The sequence below is a fragment of the Branchiostoma belcheri genome, unplaced genomic scaffold (genome assembly GCF_001625305.1).
Source record: "Branchiostoma belcheri isolate BF01 breed outbred unplaced genomic scaffold, Haploidv18h27 scaffold6, whole genome shotgun sequence".
Classification (NCBI taxonomy): Eukaryota; Metazoa; Chordata; class Leptocardii; order Amphioxiformes; family Branchiostomatidae; genus Branchiostoma; species Branchiostoma belcheri.
Genome location: NW_017804242.1, coordinates 711,689 through 726,236, shown reverse-complemented (window position 1 = coordinate 726,236; position 14,548 = coordinate 711,689). Strand labels below are relative to the sequence as shown.

Sequence of the window (14,548 nt, the reverse complement as noted above, 5' to 3'; positions counted from 1 at the left end):
GGAATTTGTCAACACCTTTCGACTGACCAGGGACCTGACAGTGGGACCGGTTGATTTACCCCTCCTTTATGTGTATTCCGTAAATTGGCGGACCATTGTGGGGTCTTGTGGATCCACCCAACTAATCACAATACAAATGCCCTTGTCGGACCCCACTCAGACATCCGTCGTCGTACGACCGGTCGACCGCACCACTCCAAATCCTGGACTGTGCACATCCGACCTAGCTCGTTACTACCAAAAGTTACGTACTAGTTTCTTCAGTTTCGAACAAGCTTTCAGTAGTTTGACGTTCTAGATCTATTGGGCTGCACAGAAGGAAATTTCCCACCTTTCATATAGTCTTCTACTTTTTTTTAGGTCGGTACTCTTTTAGGTACTAACTCGTAGTATTATATACATGGATGTAACCTTACCTTTCGTAAACACAACACGACGCTTAGTAAAGGTGACAGTTTCCCAGCCAGCCCGAGCCAGCCACCATGTCCTGCCACCGCCTGTCCAGTCGTGCTCTGCAGGAATTTGTCAACACCTTTCGACTGACCAGGGACCTGACAGTGGGACCCTCAACTGCCAAGGTAGCTCATTCATAACTTGAACATCATTTTGTGTTGCTTTTAAGTGAGGGCCTGCATTTTAATAAGGGTGGGGGTAGGGGGTAGTGATTACGAATTACGCAAATTTTCGCCGCCGATTACGAATTACGTTAAAGCCTCAGAGCTGTTTTCGACTCTAGGCTAATGTACTTTTACGAATTACGTTGTTTTTGGGGAGGCTGCCTTCGGATTACGAAGACTAAGAAGGCCGGATTACGCCTTACGGAAAAGGGCATGCAGGCATGATCGGTTTAGAATGGTTAACTGTGGCCTATGGATATGTGCACTTTGGTTTCCTTAAAATAGTCGCCACGGTTAGATGCTACTCAGAGAGCTTCCTAACTATGTTACAATTTAAATTTCATGTCGGTAAATCATGTTATTTCATGACAGGAAACTTGTTCTTTATCATCAATATGATTATAACATTATATTCATTAGGTCACGTGATTATAGTTTTTAGGTTCTTCGTTCACAACTTGCTTCATATTCCTTTATTATATACTTTTCGCTTTTACATGTGCAAAATAAAAAATCTACGTTAAACCATCTAACGTTATATCCACTTAGATCTTCTACACTGCCAGGAACTACCTAGTTGGAAAGATTCCGGGTGAGATGGTGTTTGCTGTGGACAAGTGGCCGAACTACACAGCCGTCATGTGTGCATCGGGGGAGGGAACGTATAAGGTACATGTGAGATGGAATCCATCGAACAATCCTCTCAGAATAATGTAGTAAAATGAATTGCCGTAGATACAACACGTCAGGTAGCTTAATTACATTTTATAAATACATGTGATCTAAAAAGGAGCCAAGTTGAAAGTGGAGTAAGTACGCTGACAATGAATCTCATCGTACTCTAAAGAACCTTTCTTTTGTGTGCTCTGTATAATGGGTTGATTGTGTGTCCTTTTTTAAAATAGTTTTACGTGTTCAAGATCCAGCGTCATTAGAACAGAACGCATGTTCCATTTGGGTCATTGGAGCAGAACGCGTGTTCCATTTGGGGTCACTTACATTTGTATGTTCATTGGAACAGAACGCGTAAATTATTCCATTTGAAAAGCGGGTATCAAATATAAATTTCGTTGGTTACGAGCGAAAGGGAGCCTTCTGAATGGCCAATGCCATCTGGCTATATGACAATATTTCTGATACAATCCCAGTTTATGCAGGATATCGAGACCTACACGTTCTACTGGGAGAATAAGGACGGTCTTCTAAAACTCCTCCGTGATGACAAGCTGGTAGACTGGGGCAAGAACTTCACCATTGCAGGTAAGATGAAAAAAAAAGTATGTGTAAAACAATTTTCTTATATACGAAACGCTTATACTAGTATACAAAATGGTCAACAAAGTCCATAGGTTCGCAAAAGGTAGTTGACATGCAAATACGTCGACCAGATGTACGTTTCCTCTAACTCTGCAGCATTTGCTGAGAAGGGCCTCCCAGTCCTGAACCATGTTTGCCGTCAGATGGGGAAGCCAGCGCCACAGCAGGATAATCTAGTTCAGGTTCACACCGCCTTCCATCCCAACATCTTGCCTGCAACTGACAGGTAGTTACAGTGATTGTCCTTGGAATTTTAAAGATTGTAGGCGTCTAAAAAAACAACGTCTTGTAGACAATGGCCAGCTGTGTTTGGCATTAAACATGACGTGTTGGGAATTTTTTTTCTCTTAACGCGGTTTCCCCATTGATCAGGCATATCTATTTACAAAATGGTTCTAACTTAAATCATAATCAATTTTTCAGCTGCAGTTTTCCCGATTGCTCCGTGAGTTTGGGACGACTTGGTCCAGAGCACGCAGAGTTTGTGAATCGTACTTGGAAGTGGGGAGGACCGCCAAAGGTGTTGGAGTTCATCCGATACGTGCTAGCAACATTCCCCTCCAAATGCGTGTTCAACAAGCAGGGGGAGCCCCTGGCGTTCACCCTTCTCCAGCCCTGGGGGGAGTACGGGATGACTAGGGCAGTGGCGCCCGGTCGGTACGGCACTTTTGTCGTGAAGAGTATGATCAACGAGGTTCTGAAGGCGGGGGATCTACCGTACTGCTTCGTAGAGCAAAGCAATAAGAAGGCCAGGAAAATAATGGATGAAGAGTTGGACACAAAATGGGACCCTTCCGGAAGTTGCTTTTATGTAAGCCTGTAACAGACAAGCCTGTAACAGACAAGCAACTTTAGCGCTGGGTCTACAGCTACTCTAGTTGGCTGAGGCTATATAGCAGAGATGCCCGGGCTTTTGCATGTACACAAACGTATATGCACAAACCCTGTAAATTATAACATTGTGGAATTCTGCAACTCAATTATTGCTACATTTATCAGTCTGTACATAAACGATTCATTTCGCCACACACTTCGCCACACACTAGCCAACTTGTGTGCACATATAGATATATAAATATTGAGAGAGTGACAGGAAGACCATTGTATCAGAATGTACACTTTAGGGAAATACTTCAATCTTTCACCTGGTCTGAACGTAAGAATGATTTTATAATAGAAACTTGATATATAGCAACTATGAATAGTATAGTCAAAGACATACTTGTCTGACGGGGGTACTTTAACCCCGACATTAGTCTGGTGCCTTGCATGTAGAATACTAGTACACCACATTTTGATACACGCTGGTGGTGATTCTGTCCTCATCAGAAGTGAGTTGTCAGAATATTACAATCATCAAAGTTGTAATCTCAGTAGCTGTGTCCTCATTGTGACCCCGTTAAACAAACACTGTGTAATCCACAATACGGAAAACAAACATGGCCGACTGGCCGGGTCGACATCGCCGATCGTCTCTCTTCGGTACCTCTATGCAATACCATGGATGCCAGACTGGTATCGGGCCCTTTGGTAGCCAGAAGCCCTTCGGCCCGCCGGTCTAAATTACCGCTAGGGGGAGTTGAGCCCGAGGGGAATTTGGCTGGCCCTACAACGTTACTGTAAACTACTAGTCTGGCATCCAGGGTATCCATGCAATGGCTCAGAAATTTCTAGTGATTTCTTGTTCCATGGGCCATGTATACGTTGCCTTATTAGATACACCAATCTGGGATTTTAACTTATCAGAGCAGGGTGTATTCCAGTAGATTTACCACTTCTTTATGTGTATCTGCAAATTGGCGGACCATTGTGGGGTCTTGTGGATCCACCCAACCAATCGCATTATAAATGTCCTTGACCCCCACTTAGGCATCCGTCCTTGTGCGAATGGTGCGACCTGTCGAATGGTGCGACCAGTCGACAGCACCACTAAAAACCCTGGGCTGTGCACATCCGAACTAGCTCGCTGCTGCCAACAATTACGTGCTGTTATTTTCAGTTACAGAAAAAACTTTCACTAGTTTGACGTTCTAGATCCATTGGGCTGCACAGAAGGAAATTCCCACCTTTCATATAGTCTTTTACTTTTTGGGTCGGTACACGTTTAGGTACTACCATGTCCTGCCACCTCCTGTCTAGCCGTGCTCTTCGGGAATTTGTCAACACCTTTCGACTGACCAGGGACCTGACAGTGGGACCGGTTGATTTACCCCTCCTTTATGTGTATTCCGTAAATTGGCGGACCATTGTGGGGTCTTGTGGATCCACCCAACTAATCACAATACAAATGCCCTTGACCCCACTCAGACATCCGTCGTCGTACGACCGGTCGACCGCACCACTCCAAATCCTGGACTGTGCACATCCGACCTAGCTCGCTACCAAAAGTTACGTACTAGTTTCTTCAGTTTCGAACAAGCTTTCAGTAGTTTGACGTTCTAGATCCATTGGGCTGCACAGAAGGAAAGTTCTCACCTTTCATATAGTCTTTTACTTTTTGGGTCGGTACACGTTTAGGTACTACTCGGAGTAATACATGGATGTGACCTTACTTCCGTAAACACAACACGACGCTTAGTAAAGGTGCCATTTTCCCAGCCGGCCCGAGCCAGCCACCACCATGTCCTGCCACCGCCTGTCCAGTCGTGCTTTGCAGGAATTTGTTAACACCTTTCGACTGACCAGGGACCTGACAGTGGGACCCTCAACTGCCAAGGTAGCTCATTCATAACTTGAAAATCATTTTGTGTTGCTTTTAAGTGAGGGCCTGCATTTTAATAAGGGTGTAGGTAGGGGTAGTGATTACGAATTACGCAAATTTTCGCCGCCGATTACGAATTACGTTAAAGTCTCAGAGCTGTTTTCGACTCTAGGCTAATGTACTATTACGAATTACGTTGTTTTGGGGGATTACGAAGACTAAGAAGGCCGGATTACGCCTTACGAAAAAGGGCATGCAGGCATGATCGGTTTAGAATGGTTAACTGTGGCCTATGGATATGTGCACTTTGGTTTCCTTAAATAGTCGTCACGGCTAGATGTTACTCAGATAGCTTCCTGACTATGTCACAATTTAAATTTCATGTCGGTAAATCATGTTATTTGATGACAGGAAACTAGTTCTTTATCATCAATATGATTATAACATTATATTCATTAGGTCACGTGATTATAGTTTTTAGGTTCTTCGTTCACAACTTGCTTCATATTCCTTTATTATACTTTTCGCTTTTACATGTGCAAAATAAAAAAAAAATCTACGTTTAAACCATCTAACGTAATATCCGCTTAGATCTTCTACACTGCCAGGAACTACCTAGCTGGAAAGATTCCGGGTGAGATGGTGTTTGCTGTGGACAAGTGGCCAGACTACACAGCCGTCATGTGTGCGTCAGGGGAGGGGACGTATAAGGTACATGTGAGATGGAGTTGATAGGAGGAAAATAAATTGCCGTAGATACAACACGTCAGGTAGCTTACATTTTATGAATACATGTGATCTAAAAAGGAGCCAAGTTGAAAGTGGAGTAAGTACGCTGACAATGAATCTCATCGTACTCTTAAGAACCTTTCTTTTGTATGCTCTGTATAATTGGTTGATTGTGTGTCCTTTTTTTAATAGTTTTACGTGTTCAAGATCCAGCGTCATTAGAACAGAACGCATGTTCCATTTGGGTCATTGGAGCAGAGCGCGTGTTCCATTTGGGGTCACTTACATTTGTATGTTCATTGGAACAGAACGCGTAAATTATTCCATTTGAAAAGCGGGTATCAAATATAAATTTCGTTGGTTACGAGCGAAAGGGAGCCTTCTGAATGGCCAATGCCATCTGGCTATATGACAATATTTCTGATACAATCCCAGTTTATGCAGGATATCGAGACCTACACGTTCTACTGGGAGAATAAGGACGGTCTTCTAAAACTCCTCCGTGACAACAAGCTGGTAGACTGGGGCAAGAACTTCACCATTGCAGGTAAGATGAAAAAAAGTATATATAAAACAATTTTCTTATATACCAAACGCTTATACTAGTATACCAAATGGTCAACAAAGTCCATAAGTTCGCAAAAGGTAGTTGACATGCAAATACGTCGACCAGATGAACGACTGGTACTTTCTCTAACTCTGCAGCATTTGCTGAGAAAGGCCTCCCAGTCCTGAACCATGTGTGCAGTGAGATGGGGAAGCCGGTGCCACAACAGGATGATCTGCTTCAACTTTACACCGGCTTCCTTCCCAACGTCTTGCCTGCAACTAACAGGTGCATGTAGCTACAGTCCTTGGAATTTTAAAGATTATAGGCGTCTTAAAGAAAGACATCTCTTGGAGACAATGTCCAGCCGTAGGATAAAGGGTTTGGCATGGAACGTGACGCATGCGCAACAATCAATCAACATCAACAATCCACAGTCTCTTTACGCGGGTTTCTCCATTGATCAGTCACATCTATTTACAAAAATTAAATCTCGATTTTTTTTTCAGGTTGCCCGATTGTTCCGTGACTTTGGGACGACTTGGTCCAGAGCACGCAGAGCTTGTGAATCGTACTTGGAAGTGGGGAGGACCGCCCGAGGTGCTGGAGTTCATCCGATACGTGCTAGCAACTTTTCCCTCCACATGTGTGTACAACAAGCAGGGGGAACCCCTGGCGTACACAGCGCAGCAGCCATGGGGGGAGTGCGGGATGAGTAAGGCACTGGTGCCTGGTCGGTACGGCACTTTTGTCGCGAAGAGCCTGATCAACGAGGTTCTGAAGACAGTAGATCTACCGTACTGCTTCGTAGAGCCAAGCAATGAAAAGGCGAGGAAAATAATGGATCAAGAGTTGGACCCGAAATGGGACCCTTCCGGAAGTTGCTTCTATGTAAGTCTGTAACAGACAAGCGCTGGGTCTATGGGTACTCTAGTTGGGTGAGGCTATATAGCAGAGATGCCCGGGCTTGTACATGTACCAAAATGTCTAATATCTTGTACAAACATTAAACTGATCACACAGACATGTCACTTTATCAGAGATTGTTCATATGATAATAAAGTTCAACTTTCTTTCTACTTGCTTATCAGAATTACATATATTACATTGAATAGATACATTCAGTTAAATTCTAGAGATAACCGTTACTGTGTAAATTTATCAAAGAATGTTTTGACCTGTCACTGTCATAAGTGATATGTCCAAAATTCATATATCCAATTGATCCATATTGTAATTTCATTTACTTATATTGTTTATGCCTAAATGTGTGTCTTGTTCGTGTGTTCATGCTTGTCTTGTGTGTGGGACACAACACCAGCCCCCGCTGCCTGTGGCCCACGAGTATTGTATTCGTTTGCAATTTCAATAAATCAAATCAATCAAATCAAACCTTACGAAAGCTGCTGTACCGTTTGTTGTATGGATAAAGATAGAACTGAGACCATCAAGAGTTACTGCCAGGAACTGCCTAGCTGGAAATATTCCAGGTGAGATGGAGTTTGCCGTAGACAAGTGGCCGAACTACTACAGTATACAGCCGTCATCTGTGCATCGGGGGAGGGGACGTATAAGGTACGTGTGAGATGGAGTTGATAGGAGGAAAATGAATTGCCGTAGATACAACACGTCAGGTAGCTTACATTTTATAAATACATGTGATCTAAAAAAGGAGCCCATAGTTGAAAGTGGAGTAAGTACACTGACAATGAATCTTTTACTTCTACGAACCTTTTTTTGGATGCAATGGATTGATTGTGTGTCCTTTTAATAGTTTTACGTGTTAAATAACTAGCGGTCATTCGAACAGAACGCCTGTTCCATTTCGGTCATTGGAGCATAACGTGCACGTGCGTTCCATTTGGGTCATTGGAGCAGAACGTGTGTTCCATTTGGGGTCACCCATGGACATTGAAATAGAACGCGTAAAGGTATTCCATTTGAAAAGCGGGTAGTGTATCAAATATCAATTTCGTTGGTTACAAGGGAAAGGGGGCCTTCTGAACGGTCGACGCCATCTGGCTATATGACAATATATTTTTGATACGATCCCAGTTTATGCAGGATATCGAGACCTACACGTTCTATTGGGAGAATAAGGACGGTCTTCTAAAACTCCTCCGTGACGACAAGCAGGTAGATTGGGGCAAACACTTCACCATTGCAGGTAAAATGAAAAAAAAAATGTAAAAAATATGAACATTTTGCTCATATACCAAATGTCAAAAAAGTCCATAAGTTCGCAAAAGGTAGTTGACATGCAAATACGTCGACCAGATGTACGACTGGTACTTTCCTCTAACTCTGCAGCATTTTCCGAGAAAGGCCTGCCAGTCCTGAACCATATGCATGTGTGCAGTGAGATGGGGAAGCCGGTGCCACAACAGGATGATCTGCTACAACTTTACACCGGCTTCAAACTCGGCGGCTATGCAACTAACAGGTACACGTAGCTACAATAATGATTGTCCTTGGAATTTTAAAGATTGTAGGCGTCACCCTAAAGAAGACATCTTCTTGTAGACAATGGCCAGCTGTAGGAAAGGGTTTGGCATGGAACGTGACACATGTGCAACAATTAATATACAATCTCTTTACGCGGGTTTCTCCATTGATCAGTCACATCTATTTACAAAACTTAAATCTTAATTTTTCAGGTTGCCCGATAGCTCCGTGAGTTTGGGACGACTTGGTCCGGAGCACGCAGAGTTTGTGAATCGTACTTGGACATGGGGCGGGCCGCCAAAGGTGCTGGAGTTCATCCGGTACGTGCTAGCAACTTTCCCCTCCAAATGTGTGTTCAACAAGCAGGGAGAGCCTTTAGCGTACACCGTTCAGCAGCCATGGGGGGAGTGCGGGATGAGTAAGGCACTGGTGCCTGGTCGGTACGGCACTATAGCCATGAAGAGCATGGGCAACGAGGTTCTGAAGGCGGGGGATGTACCGTATGGCTTCATGGAGCCAAGCAATAAAAAGATGAAGAAAGTAGTGGATGGAGATTTGGTGCCGAAATGGGACCCTTCCGGAAGTTGCTTCTATGTAAGTCTGTAAGTTGTAACAGACAAGCAGCTTTAGTGCTGGGTCTATGGGTACTCTAGTTGGGTGAGGCTATAGCAGAGATGCCCAGGCTTTTACATGTACCAAAACGTCTACTATCTACAATGTAGTACAGTCGGGCAGACATTCAACTGATCGCACAGACGTGTCATTTTATCAGAGATTGTTCATGATATGATGAACGCTCTAAACTGTTCAACTCTCTTTCCACTTGCTTATCAGAATTACATTGAATAGATAAATTCAGTTACTTTCTAGGAGATAACCGTAACTGTAAATATATCAAAGAACGTTTTGACCTGTTACTGTCGTAAGTCCAAAATTCATTTATATCCCATTGATTGTTTGTATGCATTGTTGTAGTAAACCTTACCAAAGTCGCTGTACTTTTGTTGTATGGGTAAACATTATTGCTGTTATCTTTCTTGTTAACTATGCCTATATCAGCCACTCTAGAAATTATCTGGTGATATCAGGATACTTTCAACTGCTGCAGACTGAGACCATCAAGTTTACAAAAAGGACAAAGTTCAACAGAGTATTGTATATTTTAATAAAGCAAAGTTTTGCAGGTCAAACAATATATTTGCAGGTAGAGTTAAGTCTCCCTATCACAAAATCGTGGCCAGCTGCCAGCCAAACTTCACACATTGCACAAACCCTGTAAACATTGTGGAATTCTGCAACTCAATTATTGCTACATTTCTCAGTCTGTACATAAACGATTCAAGGCTACATTTCGCCACACACTAGCCAACTTGTGTGCACATATAGATATATAAATATTGAGAGAGTGACAGGGAGACCTTTATATTGTAATGTAATGTAACACTTGAAGGAGATACTTAGTCCGATTACATTTTATATTGAGATTGAAAAACGATTATATGATAGAGACTTTACATACATGTATAGAAACTATGAATAACATATTCAAAGCCATACGTTAAACGTGTCGATGGGGTATTGCAAACATGATATCATGACTTTGGTCTAGTGCCATTATCTACATTTTACAATACACCACTTGCTGATGGGTCCTGGTGGTGACGTTGACCCCATCAGAAGTTGTCAGGACAAATCATAGAAGTTGTAACACCAGTCCTGGCTAACCTTAGCTATCTATACATTATAATCTGACAAAATCTGGAAAAAAAGCCGGTGTGTTACACCGAAAGGCGGTTATACCGGCTATACAGATACAATCAGAATGGTCTATCTGATGATCATTTTTGCCAGACTGATCCAGGAATGAAAAACATCTTGAACGTGAACTTGCACAGCTGGCGTTCTACACTAAGGAAACATGCGTATGGTGGGTCTCCTCCAAGGCACCAATATTAATGTTCCCGTACATCCCAAATGGCGCATTTCAAGCAGAAGTATCTACAGTAGATATATATTGTACTTCTGTATCTGTATCTGTATCTGTATAGCCGGTATAACCGCCTTTCGGCGTAACACACCAGCTTCGCAGGCACGCGGCGCGGCGGCAGCTGGCTATATTACACCGATCGACTTGTTACACCTAACCCTTGAACTTCTAGCTCTAGACATTGTTTAAAGCTATCTATTGACAATGCCCCTACTGTACTTGGTGACAGTGAGTTCCACTCTGCGATAGTTCTAGGAAAGAATGAATTCTTGAACACCTCAATCCTTGGTTGATAACTCTGGTACTTGAATGCGTGGCTATTTCTTGTTCTCTTCTGGGCTGGTATTAGGTACTTAGTAGTTGGGACATCCACCAGTTTATTAGTCATTTTGTACATCATGCATAGTCTAGACATCTTTCTTCTGTCTTCCAGTGAAGTCCACTGTAGGTTTCTTTTCATTTCCGTGACACTAGCACCTCTTACATAGTTGTTCATACAGAATCTTGCAGCTTGATTCTGTACCCTTTCCAATTTGTCTTTGTCTTTCTTTGTATATGGATCCCATACTGTCGCAGCGTATTCTAGGTTCGGTCTTACAAGTGACGTGTATGCAAGTGATTTTACTCTAGTTGGACATGCCCACAGATTACGTTTAATCACTCCCAATGTCTGTTTCGCCTTAGTTGTGATATTATTAACATGTGTACCCCACTTCAGTCCGCTTGTCAGCGTGACGCCCAGATACTTAACATATACATAGTCTTGCCGCCATAATATAAGTACAAAATCAACTCAATACATTTGTACAACCATAAATAGTCTGAGAGATTGTCTGATTCACTAGTTAGTAATTAATTACATAGAAGACAGGGCTGCCACAGGTTCTAAACAAATGCATAGGAGTGCCAAGCAGCCAATCCGCTCACCATACATACATGTACATACCAGCGACACACATTGCCTGTCTATATATCCTGCTTACAGTTAACAACAAGATTATATTATATGTACCAAAATCATTCCTATTTGTTGTTTTGCACCGGAATGAAATGTAGCACAGTATATTCTCAAGAATGAAATGTAGTATAGCAGAATTTGGACCATTTTTGAAAATTCATTTAGTTCCCAATTGTGAAGACCATATCCATTTTCACAGCAAAACCAATGAATGAGGTTTTGAGATGTAAGAATAATTTTGTTGTTAACTGTACATACCAGTGACACGTTGCCTGCCTGTGTACTTCTTTTATACAGTATACAGTGTACAGCACTGATCAGTGCATTGGTTATGTATGACTAAGTAGTCTTCATTGGTCTCTATACTCTCCAAGCAGAGGTTGGTGGGGGAAGATACCGTTACCTTTTTATATATTGTATGCCCCGGGTTTTTTTTGGTCGCTATACCGCCACCAACCTCTGGTTGGAGAGTGGTTCTCTACACAAGGCCTTGATAGCAAGAGAAGTGTCTCTGAAGTCTTGTGTTGACAAACATGTACAGGACAAGCCCTAAGGCCACTGCAGTGACTCTGGTGGGGGAGACACTAGATACACATAAGAACCACAGCAAACGTCATCTTATCTAACCCCACCTTAGGTTTGTACAGCTGCGAGTCACCCCATGGAAGAGATCATAACGTCATAACTGTTGCTGTTGCTTCACTACAACACCTTTGTACATGTACATTAGCCATCAGTTGTGCATTAATGCAGTACAGTCAAAACTGCACAAGGGGACCGATACGTAGGATCAGTGGACAGATGGTCAGTGGACCGGAATATTTTTCAAGGGACCACCAAAAAGAGGGTCACACTTGTACAGGTTTGACTGTAGTTCCAGCCTAAACTGCTTCTGCCTCACAGCATTATAATTAGCCAACACCCTGAAATTTGTTAAATAGTTTAATTGGTTCCCAATCTACAACCTTTGCTCCCAGCTGCACTATTTTGAGATTTTGAGTACTGACTTCAATGCTTACAGTACAATCTTCAAGCACTGCTCAGTCTCAAAGTATACAAGCTGAGATACTTGAGTATGTATTGTGACGCTTCTGATATCATCTTGTCTGGAGTTTCTCGCTTGCTTGCATGACTGATAGTTACAAGGTCTATGTCTGGTCAAACCCTGAGAAATAGCAATTATATTAGTTTTCACTGCATCTAGCTTTGGTCACAGATAACGTACAGGTATACGGGATGATCTGGTCCAGACCTGTACCTAAATGATTTTTACAGGTGTAAGTATAAGGTACACAGCCCTACTCCAAGTCTGCAAAAACTCCAGGTAAGATGACAATCTTTTCAGATGTCGCAATCCTACTATTCTTTATTTGTTAAATGTTTAGAAGATTCCATTTCTAGCTGTTGTTGCTTGGGTCACAACTCACTGAAGCAGAGGAAACCCCCCTTTAACGTGCCACTTTGGTCTCTTCCATGGGAGTTGTGCCGGGGGTGGGGGCCGGCTCGGCGTAGAACTTGTCAATCGTGTCGGCGTACATCTTGTTGACGATTGGACGGCGCAGCTTCAGTGTCGGGCCTGAAAACACACATTTTGGTAAGTACATTGTATTGCACGATGGAAAGACAGAGAGAGGTACATGTACTATATGTTTGAGTAGAGACACACTTCAAGCACATTAAAGATCCCCTCACACTTATTGAAAGAGTAAGGGTCCATCCCGGTGTGGATGGATCAAACCTTGCACTCTGGTCTCATGCAGGTTGTACCTACCGTCCAAAACTGGTGAGTTATGGTTAAAGGTGGTTTACCATACATGTAGCCTGGGTGCCATACAATTTCTAACGGGGCTCCTTCCCCTAACTGTTTCTCTCAAAAATCAAGTGAGTACAATTAGCCCCATTACAAAATGGATGGCACCCCGTGGTAGGTTTACCAGCTATGCAAAACAAACAAAGAAACAAACAGTGTACCTAGTTCTCCCCCAGGAATAGAGAAGTCCTGCTCCAGCAGTAGCCACTTCTGGATATTCTGTGCTCTGGATGCGGCTCTCTTGTTTGCTCTGGTGACACCAGCCTGCAGGGGAATACATGAATGGTTTATTTAAGTCAAACAGCAAGACAATCCTCCAATAACACAGTATGAATGAAGTGTGGTGTAATCTACAGTGCAATAAAAGTTCATAAATGCCAAAACTCAAGCAACTGGATATGATTTTGGAAACGGCCAGACGTTTCAGCTAGTATCCACTTAGTCTAGCTTTTGTCAGTGACTGAGAGACCAGAGGAAAAATACAGGTTTATAAGCACAAACTATTGATTGATATGCAAATAACACGAAGACAATTTTTTGGAATTCAAAAAAGGAACAAAAGTCCGTTTCCAAAATCATATCCAGTTGCTTGAGTAACTGCTTTTTGGCATATCTTATCACCAGGTCCTGGATGTCTAACCTTCATCGACGTAAAGTTCATAAAGGTTGACAGTTATTTAAAAGCAACTGGATATGATTTTTGAAACGGTCAAGAGTCCAGTTGCTTGAGTAGCAGTTTTTTTGGGGCGTATCTTATTACCTGGATGTCTAACCTTCACTGACGTAAGAGTAAAACTCTCACCTGTATGGCCTCGTTGATGAGTGTGTCCCGCCCCTCGGCGATCTCGGAGGCCTTGGTGGCCTGGCTGCCGACCTTCCGGCAGAAGTCGATGGCCTGCTGGGTCAGCTGGTCTGTCGGCGCTCCTGTTTCTGCATCCATCTCAACCTGGGGGTGAACAGAAGTGACATTTGCAAAGCAAATGCATAATGTTTACCTTCAGACATGGTCTGCCCTGTTAATTTTTACTCAAACACATTCACATGCATGTACTATGAGTATATGGTGAGAGGAGTAGAGCAGACCATGAAATTGCAACATTATGTAACCCAACACCAGTCACCATGGTGACAGACGTCAAGAAATTATGTCATTGGCCAGGTCAGAGGTTTGTGTTTGGAACAGAAGAGGAGGAAGAAACTGAGTAAAAACAAAATGTTTTCCCTCGGTATAAATACATGTACCCATCTGCAGTCTGCATTTTGCAGATAAATTTTCAATGTTGCAGAAGAAAAGGTAAGCAACCTGCGATTTTGCAGACCGAAAAAAACAGGATAGAGGTTCAGTTGTGTGAGTGAGAGAGAGAGAGAGAGAGTGAGAGAGAGAGTGAGAGAGAGAGAGAGAGAGAGAGAGAGAGAGGAGGGGAGGGAGGGAGGGAG

At 42.9% G+C, this 14,548-nt stretch overlaps 3 protein-coding genes across 6 annotated transcripts in view; 2 read left to right on the top strand and 1 right to left on the bottom strand.

The window, feature by feature from the left end:
- Positions 1 to 464: 464 nt before the first annotated feature.
- On the top strand, positions 465 to 6,814 carry LOC109482205 (glycine N-acyltransferase-like). Its single transcript, XM_019784899.1, has 5 exons — positions 465 to 578; positions 1,167 to 1,286; positions 1,766 to 1,877; positions 6,070 to 6,199; positions 6,421 to 6,814. The coding sequence occupies exons 1-5, from the start codon at positions 483 to 485 to the stop codon at positions 6,812 to 6,814; spliced, it is 852 nt and encodes a 283-aa protein (XP_019640458.1). The 5' UTR covers positions 465 to 482.
- A 1,460-nt stretch (positions 6,815 to 8,274) lies between these two features.
- On the top strand, positions 8,275 to 8,962 carry LOC109482204 (glycine N-acyltransferase-like). Its single transcript, XM_019784898.1, has 2 exons — positions 8,275 to 8,354; positions 8,569 to 8,962. The coding sequence occupies exons 1-2, from the start codon at positions 8,275 to 8,277 to the stop codon at positions 8,960 to 8,962; spliced, it is 474 nt and encodes a 157-aa protein (XP_019640457.1).
- Positions 8,963 to 11,598: 2,636 nt separating this feature from the next.
- Positions 11,599 to 14,548, bottom strand: part of LOC109482367 (long-chain-fatty-acid--CoA ligase ACSBG2-like) — a 21,168-nt gene continuing 18,218 nt past the window's right edge. For all 4 annotated transcript variants that reach the window (XM_019785062.1, XM_019785061.1, XM_019785057.1 and 1 more), the window contains exons 16-18: positions 13,914 to 14,057; positions 13,273 to 13,375; positions 11,599 to 12,877 (exon numbers count right to left, since the gene is read on the bottom strand). In XM_019785062.1, the coding sequence (XP_019640621.1) occupies positions 12,750 to 12,877; positions 13,273 to 13,375; positions 13,914 to 14,057 (375 nt within the window). In that variant the 3' untranslated portion in view covers positions 11,599 to 12,749. The remainder of the gene's footprint in view (positions 12,878 to 13,272; positions 13,376 to 13,913; positions 14,058 to 14,548) is intronic.